General features: G+C 45.6%; 1 protein-coding gene across 2 annotated transcripts; it reads right to left on the reverse strand.

Moving 5' to 3' along the window:
• Window positions 1–957: 957 nt before the first annotated feature.
• dnajc10 (DnaJ (Hsp40) homolog, subfamily C, member 10) lies at window positions 958–14,410 on the reverse strand. 2 transcript variants are annotated; one of them, XM_061227179.1, is made up of 23 exons: window positions 14,282–14,410; window positions 12,972–13,293; window positions 12,723–12,885; window positions 11,382–11,432; window positions 10,863–10,945; window positions 10,635–10,766; window positions 10,387–10,480; window positions 10,155–10,232; window positions 9,212–9,255; window positions 8,628–8,759; window positions 8,381–8,470; window positions 7,738–7,848; window positions 7,407–7,521; window positions 7,191–7,318; window positions 6,793–6,909; window positions 5,127–5,228; window positions 4,697–4,852; window positions 4,364–4,497; window positions 3,864–3,917; window positions 3,402–3,549; window positions 2,749–2,871; window positions 2,258–2,374; window positions 958–1,962 (listed from the first exon to the last, which is right to left on the reverse strand). In XM_061227179.1, exons 2-23 carry the CDS (start codon window positions 13,185–13,187, stop codon window positions 1,951–1,953), a joined length of 2,400 nt encoding a protein of 799 aa, XP_061083163.1. In that variant the 5' UTR covers window positions 13,188–13,293; window positions 14,282–14,410; the 3' UTR covers window positions 958–1,950. The 2 variants fall into 2 exon arrangements, with proteins under 2 accessions (XP_061083163.1, XP_061083162.1); XM_061227178.1 differs by having other exon boundaries at window positions 14,213–14,368.
• Between the last annotated feature and the right edge of the window lie 276 nt (window positions 14,411–14,686).

Below are 14,686 nucleotides of genomic sequence, written 5' to 3' on the forward strand. Positions count from 1 at the left end.
AGCTGGTTTCACACAGAGGACCGTTGCATGGACACTGTTCAGTGTGTACATCAGTGCAGCATATTTGGCATCCGTGCGGGAAAACCGCTCAAGCTAGGTTTTGGAACAGCTGGTAGCTGGTTGAGTACTTCAGACCAGCTCCATACTCAGCATGGTTTGAACAGCTCAAGCTAGGTTTTGAAACAGCTGGTAGCTGATAATTTCAAGCTGGACATAGCTGGATTTAAAGCAGGGATGTAGGAGAGGTGGAGAGGCATCCCACATCTCATTAAGGCCTAGCCCCCTCCTTGGCCAGTGTGTGAGCTGGTGGCCCCTGTCTCCTGCTTCTGGGCCCTGGGCTCCTGGACCCTTTCCCATCAGACCCCCAACTTCTGTACACTAATGGGGAAACAGACCTGCTGTCTTTTGTGAGTGGTGTTAAGTGAGCTGCTAAACTCTCTGTGCGTGGTGTTAAGTCACCTGTTAAACTCTGTGCATGGTGTTAAGTCACCTGTTCCAATGCATTGTTCGAAACAAGTGTGCAAGTTTTCAGAATAGGTGACACAAATAAAAAACCGTTTCATTTTGCAAAATAGTAACTGCATGCTGGAAATACTGTGATTTTGTGAGTGTTGAGAAAAAAAAAAAGGAAAGAAAAAACTCCCAAAACCCAAATCTATGTAACCAATGGACAAAAATCGACAACCTATGGCCCAATTTATAAACTTCCCCCAAATCTACATCAACTATGGCCCAATCTATAAATTTCCCCAAATCTACATAACCATGCAGGAAAATTTCTGAATCAATTACCTTCATTATCTTCTCTGAGGTACTAATTTTACAGGGGTACAGCAATTGCCTGCATGGAAATGATGAGAGGTGAGGATAGAGAATATATGGAATCACTCTAGCGCCATCTGGCGGTAACAGAGTAAACTTCAAACAAAGGCCGTAAAAATACATTGGAACAAAATGTAAAATTGTGTAAAAACAGAACACAACTTTATTATTTTACAGAAGAATATGAGGGCTGGAGGGGGGTCCTTATCACCAGAATCTAAACCATCGTTTTTGAGTGTTTGAAATAAAAAACATAACATTACATAAAGGTCACTTGGAAAAGATTCAGAACTACCAATCGTTGAAATACTGCAGTCCGCTTTACAATCGGGTCTGAAGGATAAGGGATTATACTGGAAAAATGAAATGGAGCAAAGCTTGCTGCCTTGCATGTTGTAACACACACCACCCTCTTGAGTGCAGGTAGAACCATAAGGAATGGGACATTTCAAGGAGGGTGGAGAAAGTGAACATCACATCAGACCTTCTACCCACAAGAGGAATGATGCCTGAATACAGATGGACAATACCTGATAGATATGTAACCTACAGTACGGAAAAACCGGTGAAAGTAAATGACCTGGGAGGTAAGAGACAATGAGAGAGGGAAAGGGAGAGGGGGGAGAGAGGGATAGGGGGAGAGAGGGAGAGAGAGGGACAGACTGCAGGGGCCCCCATGCTGTTCCTCCCTTACAGTGTGGCCTGTGTTCTGGGTCCAAATGCTGCCAAACTTTCCACAGATTCAATGCATCAGAAAGGTTAACAGGTACTTTCCAATACCTTATGAATACACCAACGACGAGCCTGAGAGTCTTTAGTGATTCTCCCGCATACATTCAGAGTACAGTTCTTTTGATAAAGAGCAGTTCACTCACTGAGCAGTGAACAGCCTACAGTAAGCTCAGCTGCAGAACTTCTCCCAGGAAATAACAGGTCTCCATTCCGGCTCTATAGTAAACATCCACACAACATGAATCTCCATTCTGGCTCTGCAATAAACGTCCACAGTACATCAGTCTCCATTCTGGCTCTGCAGTAAACGTCTGCAGCACATCTCTGGCGAAGAGTCTTTCGTTAAGCGAGTCAGTGTTGCGGCTTTCAGCGAGTGATTCTCTGCTCCACTCCAGTCTACAGCTCATCCTGTGTGCAGAAAGAAAAAAAAGCCTAAAATATATGATAAAAACAACATTTACCTTATCAACACCTAACTTGGGAAAGCACTCAATAGGTCTTATGTACTTAGCACTCCTTAACAGCCTTGTATTGAAATCACAGTAAAGATGGTCGCACACTGTAAAGATGTTCACTACAGTGTTCGCTCGCTGCTCCCAGAGAGAAGGTAAAATGGCTGCTGACATTGAAAAGTATTTGGCCAAAGCCCCTCTCCACAAGATGAAAAGCTATGGAAAACCACCCGTGTGTGTAAGAGACTCACGTTGAGTTTGGAGGACTCGCCGTGTAACCGTGGAGATATCTGCTGGAGCCGCTGCTGCACCACATCGGCGATGACGTTCGCATCGCGGCTGTTAATGTACTCTCCGCCCTGCTCTCGCTGCAGCAGAAAACACAGGTCAGTCGCTAACGTAGCCGCAAGCATAGCAAAGCTAAGTTACACAGGTGAGCAGGTAACAGTAAATTACACAGATGAGCCGCTAACATAGCCGCTATTGTATCAGAGCTAAATGACACAGGTGAGCAGGTAACACTAATCTACACAGGTGAGCCACAAACTCTAAATTACACAGGTAAGAAGCTAACACTAAATTATACAGGTGAGCCGCTAGTGTATCAGCGCTAAATTATACAGGCGAGCCTCAAACACTACATTAGACAGGTGAGCCACTAACATAGCCGCTAGTATATCAGAGCTAAATTATACAGGTGTGAAGCTAACACTACATTACACAGGTGAGCTGCTTTTCTTACCCTGTTTGTGCCCACATAAGGGTAGAAGCGCACAGTGGGGTAGGCCCGGATGCCTGCATTCATGCAGGTCTGACTGTAGGCCTGGCAGTCCACCTTTCCAGCTCGTACACTGCCTTTCAGCATCTGTACAGAAACACAGCCAATCAGCATCTTACAGCATCTGTACAGAAACACAGCCAATCAGCATCTTACAGCATCTGTACAGAAACACAACCAATCAGCATCTTACAGCATCTGTACAGAAACACAAGCAATCAGCATCTTACAGCATCACAAACAATCAGTATTTTATAGCATTTGTTTTTTAAATTGACACAATTTTTGGATGAAAAACATTATTTTTTCACATACAAACAAACATCCAAAAAGCTAATTTATTTTAAAGGAAATAGGAAAATGACACTCATTTCCCCTATAGACTATCTCCTTTTTTAATCCAGAAGTCTGGAAAACGCTAATGAACCCAAAAGGAACGACGACATGACTTCTGAAGCTACACACACCCATGTGTATTCCCCAACACTGGATTGTAATGGACCATTCGACTTGAACACAGATTATTCCTGTTAACACTTAGATTGTTAACACCTCAGGTATCAAGAGTTATAAAATGTCAAATGCGGTGCAAAATAAGAGCAGGGCGGTAATCATACCCGAGCCAAAAGCTCAAACTCGGGGGCAAAGTGCTGGCAGGGCCCACACCAGGGGGCGTAGAAGTCCAGCACCCAGTGCTCCGTCCCACCCAGAACCTTCAGCCTGAAGTCCTCCGGGGACAGGTCCACAGATGCCCTGGGGAGAGACCTGGGGAACAGAGCACAACCCAAACCGCTAATAAATGTTTTTCATGCATAATGCATTCTTCTATTCTTCTTTGAGGTTTGGAATGTGTTTTTGTAACCCCACTGTAGCCCACAAAACTCAGGACACCAGCAGAGAGCTGCAATCTCACAGCAGCAGTTTGGGAAGTGTGAGTGTGTGGTTTCAGCAGAGCACTCTCAGTAGTGTGGAGTGTGGAGTGTGGAGTGTGTGCTTTTAGGAGAGCCCTCTCACAACCCCCAGAATGTACTGCTGTTGACAGCGCTACTTTCAGCTCAAACTAAAGAGTCAATGCTTACCCCAGGCCCCAGGTCTTCAGAGAGTGGGCATCTCGGTTCCAGCCATTATAGCTCCTGTCCCACGAGACAAATACAATCGCTACTACAAATACAGCAACACTCAGTTCTTCAGCTAGACGTACAAATACACCAACACACTCAAATCGTCAGCTAGAACTACAAATACAACATACTGAATTCATCAGTTAGAACTACAAATACACCAAGACACTCCATTCACCAGCTAGAACTACGAATATGCAATCTAAAAAATGGCTGAAGATGTTATCGTTGTTCGTGAATTAACAGATCTCTGGGCGCTCAACAGATTTTCAAAGTAAATATACGAACGCATCCATAGTCAGTTCATCACCTAGAACTACAAATACATCAACACATCCAATTCATCAGCTAGAACTACATCAATATCTCATGAGCTAGTAGCAGACATACAGTAGTCATTGGAACAGAGCGCTCATTAGACCTGTGCACGGTGCTAGGGAACAGGCTAAGGTACTGACTGGTACTGGCTGTGATGGGTGGAGCTCTGGGGGAACAGGCGGATCTCGGGGTACGCCCGGACACCCTCTCCCTGGCAGAAGGAGTGGTGTTTCTGACAGTCCACCGTGCCCACGTTGATTTGCCCACTCAACAGCTGGAGAGGTTTGAGATTATGCATGTTAATGTACAGCTTACGAAGGGTCTATAAAGGTGCCATATGGTTGCTATGTACGGAAGTTATGTAGGGCCCAGTAAAGGGCTGTAGCTTATGAAGGTGTCGTATTGTGGTTGTCATGTAGGGTAATGTTTGGTTATGTATGGTTATGTAGGGTTATGTCGGGTCATGCTCATACCCGAGCCATCCTCCTCCACTCGGGCAGTAGCGCCTGGCAGGGCCCACACCAGGGTGCGTAGAAGTCCACCATCCACGTCTCACTGGACTTCCTCCGCATTACCAGGGACTGGAAGGATTCCGGGGTCAGAGATATCACCGAGGGGTTCACCAGGTCCTGAGGGGGACATGGGGCAAAGCGGAGGGCAGTTTAAAGTTGAAATAATTATGCGTTTACTCCTTTTTCTGCCCAATCGCATTTATCAATGCTCATTTCTGCAGAAAGGACAGATGAACCATGTTCTCTCCTCAGAAGTACATGAAGTCAGCTGCTTCTGCCATCACCGTGCAGTGAACTCGGACTCACACAGACACAAGTCAGAGGAAGACTCTTCATGTGCGGCATGTAGCGAGCTGAAAGAGGGTGCCATGGACCCCCCTCCTCACCGTACCTGGATGAACTCCAGAATGCCGTCAGCCGAGTGGTGACCCTCATATTCATGAATGCTGGACTTGTTGAAGATCACCGTGGTGGGATATGCGTGAATGTTGTACTGCAGAACGACGGAAAGAGATTAAAGGACAGACACTTCATTACACGTCAAAGTCAAAGTTTATTGTCATATGTGACTCGAAGCAGTAAAGGGGGTCTTTAGATAGAAAGCCACATTTTAGCTGCATGTTGTCGATGGCAGGGTGCAGATGCAAACCCAGTACCTTTGTGGAGAACCAAATTAAATGAGGTTTTTCTAGTTTTAATGTTGTAAAAAGTCAAAAGTGCAGTGACAATAATGACATTGTCACCAGTTTGCTTGCATTAATTTGCAGAAGAACGCAAAGTACCAAAATGAAAAGCAACATTTTATAGGTCAGCAAGATTTTATAGATTAGCATTGTTTTTCAAATTTGCAAATTGTGATATGTAATGGATTTATAGCTGATAAACGAGAATTGCAAGATTCCAGATCTGCACCACATCTCATTTTTGACCCAAATCAAATCCGACAGTTTAAGCATTCTGTAAAGTTGAGAGCTGGGCGATCATATCCCCTTTGCTGTGTTGAGTCACATACGTTTGAAGAACAGAAAGCCATTTTGAAACAAATAAATACTTGTTTCCAGCTTTATGGTGCTAAAAAAAACAGACAACTGACAGACTCGCATCACAACACACATATTCACATATTGACTTAAACCAGTGTATGTGTATATACATAATGCATAAAAAAAAAGTAAAGTCCAACAAGCAAGATGAGGACAACCTTGTGTTATTATATTTGTTTTATTTATTTCTTGTTCTTGAGAACCCGAACAACCCGAGGGAAGAAGCGATGAAAGATGAGGTTTTGGTGAGTATACTACTTTGGTGGTATGAATCCTTACTGATACTGATATTTAGCTGTACGTCACTCCGGATAAGAGCGTCTGCCAAATGCCTACACAGAAATGTAATGTAATATGAAACCAGATGCTATGTGTCTGAATCAGGCAAGTTGAGCAGACTACATGACAGAGGCCAGGGGAGAAGCGTTAACTGACATCAAAGCCTTCAAACAAGTCTATCAACATCAGAGCAGGAGAGAAGCCATGGGCCCATTCAAATTGCTTAATTTTCTCATCTTTGACAACAGAGAGGTCATCACAATTTGCACTGTATTCGTTCCAGGAAGTAAAAAGGCCTCGGCACAGAATGGCAGTTCAAACACGAGTGACATCCTGGACAGGGCAGGGGAACTTCAGCTCAAACAGGATCACAAGCGCTACACAGGCATGGCAGGAACTAAAGCAAACAGTGCTAAAGGGAAATTATACAGCCCCTGAGTTTTCCGGTCTGTATTCACACACAGACGCACCCGGAGTGTTCCGGTCTGTATTCACACACACACACACACCCTGAGTGTTCCGGTCTGTGTTCACACACACACGCACCCTGAGTGTTCCGGTCTGTATTCACACACACGCACACCCTGAGTGTTCCGGTCTGTATTCACAGACAGGAATACCTAGTCCTCTCAGTGCTTTGAGTGGTGTTATTTCTGCTACACTCACCCCACAGGGAGTTGGGTGTAGTGATATGTTGGTCCCGGGTTTGAGTGGAGTTATTTCTCCTACACTCACCGTGCTGCAGAGCCCCTCGTGTATGGTGCAGTCCAGCGTCCCAAACTTGAGCTGGCCAAACAGCTGCACAGAGGCCTTCCTCAGCTCAGGGAGGAGGGCGCGACAGGGGGGGCACCACTGGGGGAGAGAACAGCAAACTGCCAATGAAACCCGGCCCAAATCACACCCTGCCCCCTAACCCATACAAACACCCAGTCCTTACCTGGCCCAAATCATACCCTGCCCCCAAGACCTTACCCTGCCAAAATCATACCCTGCAGCCCAGACCTTACCCTGCCCAAATCATATCCTGCCCCCAAACCCACACACACACACACATACACACCCCACCAATCCTAATCATACCCCATCTTGTAAACCACACGCGCACACATGCACACACGCACAGCAGTACTTACGGGGGCGAAGAAGTCGACCAGCCAGGGCTCCTTCTCGTGACTGGGGAAGTTCTCGGGCCTCAGCGTGGTCACATGGGCACTGACGCTCTCCTTGGCGAAGGCCACGATGTTGTACAGGGCGTCCTTCCCTGGAACAGCCAGAAGAGCAGGGTCTTACCGGGGCTTCTGAGGAATTATCCACAATCCACGCCTCAATTTATCGATGCACATTCTCACCGTGGTGGATCTCAAAATCATTCACACCCAGGCCTTTAAAGACTGCGATGCAGGGCTTCTGGATGTAGAGGGACCTGCACAGCTCCAATTCTGTCTTACAGTCAACTTTCCCCACCTGGGAGAAGAGACCATATTACTCTGCCATATTACTCCAGTAACCAGACTGCCATGTTCTGAATTATACAGCGAATTAGAATTCCTTTTACAGATTATGATGACATGCGGAGGTGCTTAGTGATAAAAACTACAAACATAAACCCAGTTGCTGCTCCTTGTCTCCAATCTTGAAGGCACCTAACATGGAATGAGTGTGGACTGCAGTCAATCCTACCTGGATATGATGTTCTTTTAGAAGTGCCTTCAGCTTCTTGTACTCGGGTGATTCCAAGTCCTTCTGTCCGAAAGTGAAGGTCACCAGCCAACGATGGTGGGCCAGCTTAGCCTGAAGAAGAGCAGTAGGGCTTACTGTAGATGTACCACATAGACAGGGCTAACTGCAGCACTGTCAGAGCTTACTGTAGATGTACAACACTGAGAGGGCTAACTGCAGCACTGACAGGGCTTACTGTAGATCTACAACATGGAGAGGGCTAACTGCAGCACTGAAAGGGCTTACTGTAGATGTACAACACTGAGAGGGCTAACTGCAGCACTGACAGGGCTTACTGTAGATGTACAACACAGACAGGGCTAACTACAGCACTGACAGGGCTTACTGTAGATGCACAACACTGAGAGGGCTAACTGCAGCACTGACAGGGCTTACTGTAGATGCACAACACTGAGAGGGCTACTCTGCAGCACTGACAGGGCTTACTGTAGATGTACAACACGGAGAGGGCTAACTCTGCAGCACTGACAGGGCTTACTGTAGATGTACAACACGGAGAGGGCTACTCTGCAGCACTGACAGGGCTTACTGTAGATGTACAACAGTGAGAGGGCTAACTCTGCAGCACTGCAGGCTCACTCACCTCAAAGGTTTCTGATGTCAGCGTCTCCAACTCTGGTAGACGCTGCAGCACTTGATTGTAGATTTCTCTGGCGTCCAGACTCTGGATGAACTGAAAAGACATGGACGGTTTTATGACTGATCTGAACGCTCAAATATGTAAGCCATAAATGAAGCATTACTGAATTCACTGTAGCATTATTATGCTGTATAATAAATCCCATAAATATCCATCAAGCCTCCCCTCTCTCCCTCCCTCTCCCTCTCACCAGCACGCTGTCCCTCTCCTGCAGGGTGCTCCCAGGGGGGAAGTAGGCTGTGGTGGTGGAGGTCACCTCAAACCCTTCACACAGGTCCGTCTGCATGGAGCAGTCCATCCATCCCACATTCACCAGCCCGTCCTGCAGGAACACGCCAGGGCAGTGAGACGAGCAGAGAACAGCGACACGCCAGGGCAGTGAGATGAGCACAGAGCAGCCTGAAACCAGGGCAGTGAGACGGGCACAGAGCAGCCTGAAACCAGGGCAGTGAGACACACACACACAGAGCAGCCACACGCCAGGGCAGTGAGATGAGCACAGAGCAGCCACATGTGAGGGCAGTGAGAGGAGCACAGAGCAGCCACACACTAGGGCAGTGAGAGGAGCACAGAGCAGCCACATGCCAGGGCAGTGAGAGGAGCACAGAGCAGTGGTACAGACGTGCATGCTCGGCTACAGGGGTAGACAGCATGGCCAGGTATACAGCAGAGTTCTCTTAAGGTGGCATCTCTGTGCATGATGTGTACTGCTCCAGGGCTAATGCATTGTAAAACAGGATGAAGATGTTCCATTTGTTTTAGTTTCAGGCTTACCAACATTCCTGCTAATTTCTGCCTCGTCAGTGGTGTCAAACAGTCTGCAAAACAAAACCAGAACAAAGCAAAATAATTATTTCATCATATTTTAAATGTTAGTCTTTAAAACATGTGAGGCGCACCGATGATTTTCTAATATTGCACTATGGGCCAGTTCCACAGAAACCAGATAAAACCTGGAGAATTTCCTTAATAGGCCTTAAATTGTCCCTACAATGGCAGACCCTACACATACGTATTACAACTTCTTGCATCCATGCCGAATCCAGGAGGTTGCTCCACAGCATCTCTAGGATTTTTTTCTCTTTTTTCTATGTTGGTAGACAATCACTATACATTTCCTGAAAATGTGAGCACCATGCTCACTTTAGTTTTGTCAGTAGAGCCATTTAAAGTTTGCAGAGTGTCGTGATGGAAAAACATGTCATAGCACAAAATGTGCTTTTTAGATGTTCATAACCTTGCACAGAAAAAGTTTTAATCTTTTTAAATTTGTATGTAGGGATAATTATGTATGCAAAATTCATAGCTAGCCTCAGAAAACATGCATCTACTTTAGTCTGGGGATATTTCTCCCTAAAACTGACCTGAACTTTTTTCACTGGAGCCCAGTTCTGGGGGGTTATGTCTCAAAAAGTTAAGTATATTTTTTGTATCATTTCATTTGTAAATGAGAGTCCTCTCAGAGCACTTCGTGGCATTTCATGCCATGGTGCGTTTTTTCTTCTGGAAACCTGCCAAACTTTAAATGGCTCTACCGACAAACAAAAGAAAATCGAAGGGGTGCTGTGGTGGAACCTCCCGGAGTTGGCTTCACTTTTTTTAAATGTCAAAAATGAAGATATTCACATTTTCTGGTCAAAAAACTTCACTTCACATGTATTCACTTGTGTAAAGCATACGGTAAACCCTTTGTACCCCAAAAAGAGGCTGTTTATACCTCCAGTTTCTGCACAGAAAGCGATGAGCCACCCAACCCTGGACGCAAAAGCTTGTTCAATCTCATTGAAGGCATTGCCTGAAACACAAAGGACAAAAAGCCAAGTCATTGCAACTGTGCCTGAAAAACTCTTTTCTGACATTTGAACTGTAAATATTTGTAACTGTAGATATAATAGATATAATAACCGGTTTAAAAAAGTTGTGAATGTACACATTTATGCACGACTAACCTTGCCATAGCTCTGTGACTTTGCTCGTCACAAACTGCATTGCAAACTTCACCAAGCTCTCCTTTGATCGGTCTCCATAGTACTTTTCAGCATTCTGATGGGAGACAGAAGAAAAGTGGCAGAATTGCACCTACCATTCCAGCTTTATATATGTACAGGCTGGGGTACCTACCATTCCAGCTTTATATATGTACAGGCTGGGGTACCTACCATTCCAGCTTTATATATGTACAGGCTGGGGTACCTACCATTCCAGCTTTATATATGTACAGGCTGGGGTAGCTGTTGATGCCTTTGCTGCGGCAGAGCCTGCCGTTGTCTCCGCAGTTCACAGCCCCGATCCTCATCACTCCGTCCATCTCTTTAGCAAACTCCCTCCACTGAAAGCACAAAGGTAGCGGTCAGACAGGACCAGCGATTCGCCAACGTGAGAGAGAGGGGCACAGCAAACAGAGGGAATGGGGAGGGGGTCTCACCGTGGGGGCCAGCTCGTGGCAGTGCGAGCACCGGGGGAAGTAGAAGTTCACAAACCACAGCTCTCCAGAGCCCACTGCCGCATCTGGGGAGGGAAGCACACCTGCTTTACTGAGGGGCCCAGGGATTGACATCAGCTCTTAAACTCCAGTGGTTACTGGCGGTATTGCAGTTTATTAGGCCTCTGGTGCCAAAGAGCAAATTTGCCCATTGAAGTCAATTCAAAATTATGACTTCAATTAATGTTATTTTGCCCATTTGGGCACTCCCCAGGGATATCTTCTATCTGAGCCACACAGAAGAGGTTATACATTTTTCTCATTCCTATTCAACCCTTCACTTTTAGGTTAGGTACCCAGTGCGCATGCTCTGATGCCAAAAGGCGCCATAGTCAAACATGGCCGCCTCCATAAACTGGCTTCCCGTTCCACTGAGCAGTTCCAATAGAAATCCATAGAACAGATAAGCAGAAGCCGTCTCCAGTTATTTCTTTTGCATCCTGCAGGTTAAACCACACTTACCAAAGTCTCCTCTGTCTAACGTGATGATCTCCTGGTCATCATCATAGATACCTGTACAAAAACAAATGATAACACTCATCAGAATACACATGGGTCAGGATATTCCCTACTCAGGATAATACTTACTCAGTAAGCGCAGGTCTGACGTGTATCACTCCATGTGCAATATGCGGAGGTTTGATGAGGTGCTGGTTAATAAAGGATTTCTCCAAAGAAAAAAATGACCATTAACCATTAAAGGCCCACACCCATAGAAGTATAGCTATTTTAGGGTCTAACTGCTATTTCTCCAAGCTATTTGTACAACGTGATGTGACATATGTTTTTGCATAATTATCGGATGGTGTTGCTAAACACAGGGTCAGCTCCAAAACCCCACTGGCTAGGAAACCAGTTGCACTGGGTGGGGGCTCCATTTAAATCGGTGGGGGCTCCACTTAAATCGGGCACATCAAACAGTGCCTATCAAACAGTTCCTTTTATACAGTTTACTCCAGCTTTACTGTTATGCAACACACTGGTACAGCTAAATAGAGTCAACACAGATATCTAACCACAGGAGGCAGAGGGGGAGGGGGAACTGGGCACTGGGGGCAGGGTTAGGGAAACTACATCACTGCATTTTGCAAATGTTTTGTGGATGTTTTAGATTATTTATTTTTTTTAAAGGTATGTAGGCCTTTAGTATTAAGCTTTGGCCTGCCTTCATCAGAGCATCATTTCATAGCAAACTGGATTAACACAATTTTTTGGATGAAAAATCACAGTATGTGAAAATATAAACAATAAATCATGTTTCTTAGTGGTTATCTTATGGCATGCCCTAGTTTGTGCCCTAGTACAAAAAGCAGAAGTGAGTATGTGGCAGGCTCACTCACCAGCCAGCTCAGAGTAAATAAGGGACGTGGCCAGATTGTGGAGGGTGTGGTGCGTTCACCTGAAGCGGACACGCACACACACACACACACACAGGAAACCCGAGCCACAACTTCCCCTTCTGCTGCTCCAGTGAGGGACACACCTGATACACTGCCTGCCACACGCAGCCATGTTTCAGACTGAATCAGAGGCCTCTGAAAGCGACCATGCTGATCTGGGATCAGTGTTCCCTTTTAGCTCATAACAGCCTGGGCCTTTCTGTGTGGAGTTTGCATGTTCTCGCCGTGTCTGCATGGGTTTCCTCCGGGTACTCCGGTTTCCTCCCACAGTCAACAGACATGCAGATTAGGATGAAAATGAGCTCATCAGCTAACTCTGGCACATTTACATTGATGTAAATGTAATGTACATTGATAGCCAAATGCCTATAATATAATGTAATGATTTCTGGGGGAGGCCCACCGAAGTCGTATCTGTAGTAGTTCCAGCTCTCGTAGCGGCCGCCCTGCTGCTCATCCAGACCCTTCTCCCCATACTTGTCGTACTTCTTCCGCAGGTCCTCATCCTTCAGAACCTCGTAAGCCCGGTTTATCTTCAGGAACTTGTCATGGGCGCTCTGGTCATTCTGCGAAACAACACCAGGGAAATCACATCTGTCAACGCACTGGTGCGCTACGCTGACTGAAAGCGCGTTTAACTCCGCGTACTCACCGGATTTTTGTCGGGATGCATCGTCAAGGCCAGCTTTTTAAACGCCTGTCTGATCTCTCTTGTGGTGGATTCTTTGGACACTCCTAAAAGCTTGTAATAGTCTTCGTCTGTGGAAATGACTGCTACCAAACATCCGACTATGAGCAAGGATAACAATGTTCGGCTCCATGGCATCTTGTGAGCCTGACCCGGCAGTTTTGATGTGAAGGACTCCATTGTGTTGCGCGTTTATAGTCTGTCAGACCTCAGTTCTGTTCATTAGCAGGACTCACAATCCTCATCGTCAGGGAAACCACACGAATCTCCAACTGAACAGACACACCTTGAAGAGAAAAACGCAATAAAAAAAAAAAAATCACATTTTTTCCCATGGAGTGAAGTATACATTTGAAAATACAGTATAACGTGCACAGCACAGGGATTTCATGTCATGTGAAGGCTACTGCAGAATAAATGACACACTGGATGGTTCTACTCAATCAGCAAGCTAAAGGCTGCTTGCTTGTCGTATGCAACAGACAAGGTTTATATTTGTGTTTAACATTTACTCATGGAAGTAAGAAGCTGATCATTATCGTGGAAATTATCGTCAAGATGCTCAATCAAAATTTGGCCTAATCTAGCAACGGAAACAAGACATGGGCATAGATAAATGGGTTCGTTTACGCAACATATTCCACAGGGTCTGTTAGCAGTCCCCAAGCTATCTGAACTCACAAGCTAGCTAAGTTAGCTCACGTTACACAAGGAGTAAACACTGGGCAAAGTTACAGGCTCAACTAGCGTACCTTCAATTCTGGCTAACGGGAATCTGATGTTTAAAAATAGCATCAGTCACATGAACTATAATGAGGGAATGATATATGATGCCCGATTTCAACAATATAGAACTGTAGTCTTGTTAATGTTAACGCTGCCATCCTTATTAATGATAAATGTGCTGTAAATTGCAGCAGTTACCAGTTAACGCTAGCTAGCTAGCCAGCGATATAAAATGTCTGCAAAACAAAGACACATACCAACAGGCAACGACTGTGTAGCCATTTATCTGGATAGCGAGCAGCAATGACAGCAGATACACTATTAAATGTCCGATCACCCAGCCAATAAAAGTTTTAAGAGGAGAGACCTAAGCTAATGCTAACATAAAATTAAGTGAGGTTAGCGCTATCTGTAAATTAGCCAATAACTACGCTAAATTAAGTCTTCAGGGCGGTTCAATCTCAATTTAACAGACTCACTTGTTTAAGAATTAATCCTTTCCAATTGCATAAAAACGATTTCAGTTCAGAAACAGCAGCTAGCTTTGCCTTTTATGTCGCTTGTCCGGGTATACATCCTCCTCCGTTGCGCCGGTGCGTGTGTCGGAATGATTTCACGCCGCCAGTCACACGCCCCTTCTTTGATGACGTAAAGATGCTTCGCGGCTGCCACGTTCACCACAGCCGAACTTCTGACGTCCTCTGACCAGCCAATAAGCAATTTCTGTGGTCTCCAACCACTGAACTCAATGATACCCTTGAGGACCATACTATACATATGAAATATGCTGATATCTCCAGCACCATTATGCATCGTCACAGATAGTCGCTCCATCGCTTGTGCCACGGAGTTGTCAGACCAGTACTGTGAGGCCACTGGAGCCCTGGTCAACAGGGACAAGAGCAAAATGTTTCTCATTTTTGGAGTGAGCCACTGTCTGTTTTCCTGCATAC

The sequence above is a fragment of the Conger conger genome, chromosome 17, assembly GCF_963514075.1.
Source record: "Conger conger chromosome 17, fConCon1.1, whole genome shotgun sequence".
Taxonomy (NCBI): Eukaryota; Metazoa; Chordata; class Actinopteri; order Anguilliformes; family Congridae; genus Conger; species Conger conger.

Coding starts and splice junctions, on each gene's coding strand:
- dnajc10 (XM_061227179.1), bottom strand. CDS start 13,187: ATGGAGTCCTTCACATCAAAACTGCCGGGTCAGGCTCACAAGATGCCA. Junction 10,946..11,381: donor GTTAGACAGAGGAGACTTTG/GTAAGTGTGGTT, acceptor TTCCCTCCCCAG/ATGCGGCAGTGGGCTCTGGA. Junction 8,471..8,627: donor AGGAGAGGGACAGCGTGCTG/GTGAGAGGGAGA, acceptor ATGTCTTTTCAG/TTCATCCAGAGTCTGGACGC.